The 9127-nt window shown below is 34.6% G+C and overlaps 1 protein-coding gene across 5 annotated transcripts in view; it reads right to left on the bottom strand.

The window, feature by feature from the left end:
• GART (phosphoribosylglycinamide formyltransferase, phosphoribosylglycinamide synthetase, phosphoribosylaminoimidazole synthetase) overlaps positions 1-9127 on the bottom strand; it is a 46080-nt gene that overhangs the window by 29494 nt on the left and 7459 nt on the right. For all 5 annotated transcript variants that reach the window (XM_069074936.1, XM_069074937.1, XM_069074938.1 and 2 more), the window contains 7 exons: positions 7601-7775; positions 6276-6387; positions 3814-3882; positions 2812-2937; positions 728-815; positions 496-581; positions 127-295 (listed from right to left, as the gene is read on the bottom strand). In XM_069074936.1, coding sequence (XP_068931037.1) covers positions 127-295; positions 496-581; positions 728-815; positions 2812-2937; positions 3814-3882; positions 6276-6387; positions 7601-7775 — 825 coding nt within the window. The remainder of the gene's footprint in view (positions 1-126; positions 296-495; positions 582-727; positions 816-2811; positions 2938-3813; positions 3883-6275; positions 6388-7600; positions 7776-9127) is intronic.

A 9127-nucleotide genomic window follows, 5' to 3' on the forward strand; every position in this document is an offset into this window, starting at 1 on the left:
AAATTATAAAAATATTTGTGAATTCCTTGAAACCTCAGGAGTTTCTTTCTAATCCTAGGAAAGAAGCAACAAGAAAGCTGTGTTTGCCACCTGTTATGGTCAGTATAAAACAGTACTCTGAGTTACCTGTTATCTCCATGCCTTTGGTGTAAACTGCAGGATAACCTTTACTTGCCATGACAACAGTTACAGCAGCACTATCTTCAAGCCAGACTGGCAGAGAATTAGAGAGCTGACCATCTAAAACTGACTGAATTACTTCATAAAAATCACTTTTAAGAAGTGGAAGAATTACCTACAAAAATATAGCACACAGAGTAGTTAAAAGATAAATTTTAATACTTCCCAATTATCATATTCATTGAAATGTTAGGAATGATACACATAATTCTTGAAAAATATCTCAGTAAAAAGGATGACAAGTCTAAAACGAAAATTTAGTGTTTAGACGTTCATATTTCATTTATCTTTTACATTTTATGTATCACTACCCACCTGGCATTCTGGATCCCCAAATCTGCAATTAAACTCCAGAACTTTTGGGCCATCCTTGGTAAGCATTATACCAGCATACAATACTCCTTTGATAAAGAGCAGACATATACAGTGAAGACATAGTTTTAAAGTTTTTAATAATAACCTTCTAAGGTTTATTTGTTATGAACAAGGTAATTTCTTGTTTATTTAGGCTTCCTTCAAAATGATACTCATAAATGGATGTTCTTACCTACATACGGAACACCTTCTTGATGCATGCCATCTACTGCTCTCTGAAGAATGGTATTTTTAATTTTTAATAATAGATCTTTAGAAACCTAGGAAAAACCCAGAAATAGTTATTTTTAAGGTAATTCTGTTACCTTTTTCTCTAGTAATATCATATAGGCTTATGAATAAACACTTGGAAAAATTCAGCATGTCATTTTACAAAAATAAAATGATCTATGATTACTAAGGTACCCTAATAAGACATTCTTTTTTAATCAAGTAGTACCAGCCAACAAACTCTGCAGTGATTTCATCATTCACCACTCCCTGCACCCAAGTTTTTTGCAGTAAATTAATTTGCAGTAAAAATTGTAAGTTTATCCAGAAAAATAAACCCTCAGAAAACTTAAAAATAAATTAGCAGAGTTATTTTTTTGAGGCAGCTAGGTAGCAACAGTGGAAAGAGCACTGGACCTTGGGTCAGGAAGACCCGAGATTCAAATCTAGTCAGAAATCAAATCATTTGGCTTTAAGGAATTCATTTAAGCTGCTGGTTTCACTTTGCTCCTTTGTCAATGGGGATAACAAAAGCACCTCCCTCTTAGGGTTATCATGAGGATTAAATGAGACTGTAAAGTTCTCTGAAAACTGTAATGTGCTAAATAAATGCTAGTTATTATTTTTGTTTTTATTATCATTATGATAATTTCTTAGGTAAGCTAAGTTGGGTAGCTGAATCACAATCACAAAGAATTCCTAAACTAAATTAATGTTAGTTAAGAGTACAAACAGACACTTTTATTGAATTTTGGAAAACAAGCTAATTTTCAGGAAAGAGACCATGTGCAAAGTGGACAGAAAGCTGATGTGAGAGTCAGGAAGACCTGGGCTTAATTTCATCTCTGACACCTACTGTCTGTATGAGCCTGGGCAAGTCATTTAACCTCTAAGTATGCCAAACAACTGTTACAGAGGAAGGTGCCAATCTACACTGGAAGAAAAGAGTTCTCTTACTATGAGCTCTCTATACTGATGAAATCATAGGTCCACATCAAAAAACAAACAAGCCCATAACTTGACAGAAATATAGTGTATATTTTTAAAAGAATAATATTATTTCTGCATTATCAATTCAGGGATTGCTATGTTCAGGAGTTTGTAAAATGTTAGCAAAATTTTTTGCACTAAAATTTATTCTTACTTTACTTCCAATGAACGGTATTTTCCCATTATTTAACAATCTCTGAAATTATGATTCACCTGCCCATTACAAAGTCAAAATTAGTTTGCCTGGTGATCTAAATATAATCCTCTCACATTACAACTCAGCTTAGCTTTTAAAAGATAAAAAAGTTAGGGCATAAACACTTTCTTACAAAAGAAAAAAAAAGGAGGCATGATATAAGGCAACAGTTGGAAGAGATGCAGACCAGAAAACAAAGCTCGTTACATATAGTCCAATTATTTAAGTAGATCTTTTTATCAACTCATATAAATTAGAAACTATAGAGGTAACAATGTAGTGGACAGAATGCTAAACTTTGGAATCAGGACCTGATTTAAATCCCATCTCTGTCTGTAATGAGTTGTAGGTAGGTCAGAACCTCTATGTGCCTCAAGCAACATCCTAGGATTTTTTTAAATTTTGTTTTTTGGAGGGCAGTTGGGGTTAAATGACTTGCCCATGGTCACCCAGCTAGTTTTTGTGTTAAGTGTCTGAGGTCGGATTTGAACTTAGGTTCTCCTGACTCCAGGGCTGGTGCTCTACTCATTGCGCCACCTATCCGTCCATCCTAGGATTTTTTTTTAAGTCACAGACAATTGTAATGTACATTGATGGAAGGAACTTCCACACAGGAGGAGAAATTCAAACTGAAGAAATAACAGATCCTTTATGCAGGAAATCAGAATTTCCAGGAAACAACTAATGCTCTGCGAATATGAGACAACATGTCTTGGAATGAGATATGTATTTAAGAGCCAGAATAGCCATTTATTAGCTTCAGGAACATAGGCAAATTGTTTAATCTTAGCCTGTTCCCTCATCAATAAAATAGACATGGCAATACTCTCCTTATTAGAAAGGATTGTTGCTTTACTTACCTGAGGTGTTGGACAATAAGCTCCCATTCCTCCTGTATTGGGGCCATGGTCTCCATCTAGTAATCGTTTATGGTCCTGTGCTGGTGGCATTGGTGCCACAGTCTTACCGTCAGTAAAACATAAACACTATACATATAAGAAAAACATAATTTTCCCATTTATCATTATTAAATTAACTTCCATTATTTATTTTTTATTTTATTAAATTAACTTCCATTATCTATCAGTTAACATTATTTTATAAAAAGCGATTTAATATTTATGATACTTATGATATAAGAGTAGCATAATATGATGTAAAACAAACAAAATTCATTCTGTAAGATAACAGATGGACACTTATTTCAAGCAGAAAAATAAGGTCCACACAAGAAGTCATATATAAAGAATTAGAACATTTTAGAATGGTATATTTTCCCACACTCTACTAGCTATTTCTGATTACTTGTAAGTAGTCTTACTTATCCCTCATTTATTTGTTTTCCTTTTTTTTTTGAGGGGGGAGTACAGGGCAATTGGGGTTAAGTGACTTGCCCAAGGTCACATGGCTAGTTTTTGTTTCTGAGGCTGGATTTGAACTCAGGGCCAATGCTTATCCCTCATTTATTTTCTTGATATTGAAATACTTTGTAGGGAGTTCCTTACTTCAAAAACTCACCAAAGAAGAAAATTATCTTTGAATATACACATTACTTTGTCAAATAAAAAGGAGATATTTTTAAAAGATATAATAAAGTCTTTCACTTTGTGTACTCCTCGTATGGCTGAAGAGAAGGCAGCCTCTTCCTAGATGTAGATTAAATTTTTTTTTTATTATTTACTTTTAAAATTATAATATTTATATCTTTCTCTTTTGGGACTACAGATTTATTTCTTTAAGATGAAACTTAATTAAGATGTTCTTTTCCTTGGGTGGGGGGGAGGAGAGAAAGAATAAATCAAATAACAATTCTATTAAGAAAACAAAGAGTAAATAATAAAAAAAACCCTTAATTTACTTACAGACACTTCTTCTCCTTCAAGAACTTCTTCAATTACAACAGTGTCACCAGCTGCTCCAAAAGCTTTATCCTGTATTGAAATAAAACTATTAACTTTATAGGTTTACTTTAAAATTCACTTTATGACTTAGGTTTTTTTTTTTTTTTTTTTTGCCAAATTAGAAGGAACCAATGTAACACTAGAGATTCTTTTTTCCGCCCATGCTCAAAGATGTTATATTTCAACCTGAAATATAAACTCGATGATTCTCACAGAATTTATCACTAGTTTACTATTTTATTTGGTGAAGATCTAAATGAATGATCTCATGCTCACAAAGCAAAATGTAATATCAGCACTGCCTAAAATCTTTAATTATGTGTAAAGAAGTTTTGCATCATTTAAAATAATTAACCTTACAAAATTTCAATTTGGTATGCATAATAAACCCAATATAAACCATATTACTATTCCTTATATTGTGACTATGTATATATGTACCTGAAACAATATAAACAACATATAAACCAATGACACAATCAGAAAATGCAGATTCTAATGGAAAATAGAGTAAAGAGCATAAAAATGGAGTATAGTGGGTTTTTTTTGTTTCTATTAAAGGCATTTTATAAGGCAGAGAGAAAGCAATGAACTCTATAGCTATTTTGACCACAACGAAGAACTAGTTGGTGAAGACAGAAACCTTGGGAAAAATTGACCATGTCACCCAAGGTCTGTAGTAGCCAGGGAATGAATGATACTGAATGTGCCATGGGATGGGAGACATGAGGATTTTTCATGTTAAAAAACAAATGAATGAACAAAAAACCAAGAACTCCCAAACAAAAACTAGGAGTTTTTAATTGATTATAGACATAAGTCAAAAGAGTCATTGACTTTGGAGAGATAACTAGATTAATAACAGTAGAATGTTATTAATTCTACAAGAACAAGAAACAACAGACTCATATACTATACTGGTCAGATCATAATTCTAATACAGTCTTCAATTCTGGGTACCACTTCTTAGGATGGCCATTGACAAACTAGATTATGTGTAGAGAAGGGTGATCATAATGGTGAAAGGACTATAAATTGCAACGTAGCAGATGACATATAAAGAAATTTGGCTAGAATTGAAGTATATAGCCTGGAGAAAAAACTTACAGGGTTACAACTAGGTGCCTTATATTTACATGAATAGAGGTCCCAAAGAAAAACAGATTTATCCTGCCTGGCTCTAGAGGAATAATTAGGATGAACGGGGCTACAGTCAGACTTTAGCTCAACACAAATGAAGGGTTTTCTAATAAGTAAAGTTCTTAAAAATTTATCATGCTGCCTTCTGATATAGTGAGTCTGTCACTAGGTATTTAAGCAGAAGCTGGATGCCTAGCATTTGAGAATGGTGGAGAAGGGATTCATGTACTGTGTAAAGACTGTGAGAAGATCAAGAAGCAAAGGCAGCTATATTGCAACTTCAGGAGTAAAATAATTGTGAAATATATTGCTGGAATAAAAGTGAAGTCATGAATACATAAGGATATGCTGTGTTTTTATAATAGGATCATAGCATTTCACTATGGTGCAGATCTCAAAGGTGACTGGGGACTAAATAGTCCCCACTGGTGTAACTGAAAAGAATGTTTGTCACGCTTGTCCCATAAACTAGAATCTCATCATTTTATAAAACTAAAATACAAGCAAATTTTCTTCCAAGCCTAGGATTTTTAGGCTACTACTACATACACTAGCCTTATATTTCCTCTGATAGGTTTGAACCCATGGTTCAAAAATCAAGAAAAGAAGATGGCATAAGAGTTGTGGCACAGTGATATTCCCCACAATACTAAGGAGGTCAGTTAAAGACTGGGGGAAAGGACTCATACTTATAAAAATGTTTTGCTAAGTATTTTTTTATAGCAGCAAAGAATTAGAAACAAAGTGGGAAAATTCACCAAATGGTTAATTGTTGAACAAATTGGTATAAAAATGTAATGGAAAATTATTGGATCTTAAAAAATCAGGAATGCTGGGAAATTTGGGAAGATACATATGAATCCATAAAATAAGCAGAACGAATTAATGACAAAGTAAAGTAAAACTTTAGAAGTTTAATGAAACTTCATAACTTCAGAAGTGTAATGGTGAAATATGTATCCTGCTTTTTTATCAAGGAGATGGTGCATTAGAATTACAGAATGATAAATACACTATCACACATGGACAATGTGTTGATTTGTTTTGCTTGACTATATTTAATACAAGGAAGGGGGAAGGAGGTTAAGGAAGGGATAAAGTGATGCAACTGGGGTTAAGTGACTTGTCCAAGGTCACACAGCTACTTTTTTGTGTTAAGTGTCTGAGGGCGGATTTGAACTCAGATCCTTCTGACTCCAGGGCCGGTGCTCTATTCACTGTGCCACCTAGCTGCTGCAGTTCATTCATTCTTAATAGAAAACTCCAGAGTCTCTTCATCTCACCTGCATTATGTCTTGAATTGCTTTGCAGGCCTCTTCTTTGTTCCTAGCCACAACTACACCTTTTCCAGCAGCCAGACCACTGGCCTTTATAACCAAAGCAGGAAAGCCTGCACTGTAGAGAAATAGAAATTGTCATGAATATCTGATAAAACCTTATCTGTACAAATTTCTGCATTTCTGAAATTAAGAGTGCTATATAAGTGATTTTTTTCCCTTCATGCTGATGCTCAGCAAAGCTAATTTTGATTTTTAAGTGGGAACATGAGTATTTCTGAGAATTACAGAGATTTTTAAGAACCAACGCAGAATGAAATAAGCACAAGCAAATAAACAATCATACAAATAGCGATAACTATATTAAAGGACCACTAAAATGAATTACACTCCAAGTTACTGCAAAATTAATGATGATAGTGGACAACAAATGACTTTGTTACGAGAAGGTTTGATGTGAAGTGGTGTTGGGAAGGCAAGATGTCTTTCTAGTAATAATTATGATAAAAAGCCAAAAAGAAGAAAAATTTTGAAGGAGGAAAAATTTTTTGCCATATAATATTTTTGGTTGAACTAATACATGTTTACTTTTAATTCCACATGCTTAGGTTGACTGGAAATGCATGATGACATAGCAAAGAAAAGTAAGAAGGAATGGGTAGACAGGGGGGTCAGTCAATAAACATTTATTAAATACCTACTATCTGAAAGGCACTCTAAGTTTTAGGGATTCAAGAAGAGGCAAAAAATAGTCCTTGCCCTCAAGCTCACATTCTAATGGAGGAATTTATAATCTAATGGGAAAAAAACTTTTTAATAATTTTTTAAAAATTTATAATGTAATGGGAAGAAACATTGTCACAAAAATGAAGGAAGAAGACAATATCCAGGAAGAAGTGTTGATTGATGTCAAATGCTAAAGATGTCTAGGAAGATGAGTGGAAAAAATGCCAAGAAAAATGTTAAAGAGGCTGTGAGTAACCTTGTAGTAATTTCATTTCAGCAGTAGAGTCAGAAGTCAGAATGAAAGGGTTTGAGATGTGAATGGAAAGTTGAGTAAGCTGAGGCAATGAATATAGATGATATTTTCTAGGAGTTAAGTCTGTGAAAGTAAAAGAGCTATAGGATGTTAGCTAGAGGTTATGGCAGAATTAAGTAACAGTTTTTAAAGGATAGGTGGTGAAAATCAAGGTGTTTTAAATGGCAAGGAAAGAAGCCAGTGGGTAAGATAGCATTCTTTTTTTTTCTTGGGGGTGAGGGGTTGGTAAAAAAAAACAACAACAACAACAAAGCCCTACTCCTATATATATGTAAGCATGTATGAATCATACCTCATAACAAAGTTGCAGGCTTCTTCAGGATTAGTGAAAGCTTTCCACTTTGCAGTTGGGATCCCATGTCGGTCCATAAACTCCTTGGCAAATTTTTTGCTGGACTCTAACTGAGCTGCCTTTGCTGTGGGGCCAAAACATCTCACTCCTGCAGATGTTAGATCCTCGACAATTCCTATAAACATAAATGTTTTGGGGGTATATTTTGCCTTATTATTTCAATTGCACAAGATAACATCAAGGTGGAAAATATTACAGTTTATTTCTGCCATGTCCACTGATGCACCCAATTCTTCTTCTTCCTTTTTTAAAGCAATTGGGGTAAGTAACTTGCTCAAGGTTACACAGCCAGTTATTTTGTGTGGGTGAGAAGTATCTCAGGCCAGAACCGATCCCGGGTCTCCCGACGCCTGGGCTGGTGCCCTTACTCACTGCGCTACATGGCCTCCCCACCCAAATCTTATTAATACCGTGCTCCATCAATATAGCCTTGACTGCCAGAACACAGGATGTTATCATGATGAGACTAGTTTTGAGTGACTCTAAGAAAAGCTTACCCTGATTTTATGTATATCCAATTCAAACAGACTACCAGACAATAGACCCAAATCTTTGGATATCAATGACTCCATTTACATTGGAAGTAAATAGTTAAACATGTTCTGGATTTATTTCAAGTCTCAGCTGAAAAGATATTAGGTGGAAAATGATTGGGGACATATAAAATGTGAATTGTTATTTCATTCTTATTGATGTCAAATAGAAATCTTTAGTGAAATTTCTTAAGTACAGCAAAAACCACTTCTTATTTGCATTCAATCTATTCAATTTGTATAAACAAATGGCTGGCAAAGCTTCCTTTCACACCAAGCTTTTTTGTGTGTGTATGTGTGGACTAAATAGTCTCCATATTGAAAAATGACAGAAATTAACGCTATTTATTGAGCACTTTTTGTTGTTGCAATTCAAATATCTTTTTTTAAAAATATAAATATTCCTAGGTAGGGGGAGGCTAGGTGGCGCAGTGAAAAGAGCACTGTCAGGAGGACCTGAGTTCAAATCCAGCCTCAGACACTTAACACACAAAAAAACTAGCCATGTGACCTTGGGCAAGTCACTTAACCCCAAGTGCCCTCCAAAAAAACCAAACCAAAAAATACTCCTAGGTACCGTGTTTCCCCGATAATAAGCCCTCCCCTTACTGTGTAAGATTCCTCTAAAATAAGCCCTCCCCCGAAAATAAGCCCTATTGAGAGTGCTACTGTAGTGAAGGTGATCCCCTGCGCTACATGCTACATTATGGTACCCCCTGTATGCACCTCCCCGTGAAATGCACGCCGCGCTCCGAGCTGTATCCAATCAGAGCTGCAGCAGTGAGCGCGTCATCCTGTTCTTTATTGAATTCATTATTGAATAAAGGTACATTTTTTTGTTCACATTTACCTGTTTATTAAAATTGCTGTCAATGTTCATTAAAATAAGCCCTCCCCTGAAAATAAGCCCTCTGGTGTTTTTCTGTCCAAAAAA

This window comes from Petaurus breviceps, unplaced genomic scaffold (genome assembly GCF_028583685.1).
Source record: "Petaurus breviceps papuanus isolate PSGF00001 unplaced genomic scaffold, PetGlider_PUasm1.0 90897, whole genome shotgun sequence".
NCBI lineage: Eukaryota > Metazoa > Chordata > Mammalia > Diprotodontia > Petauridae > Petaurus > Petaurus breviceps.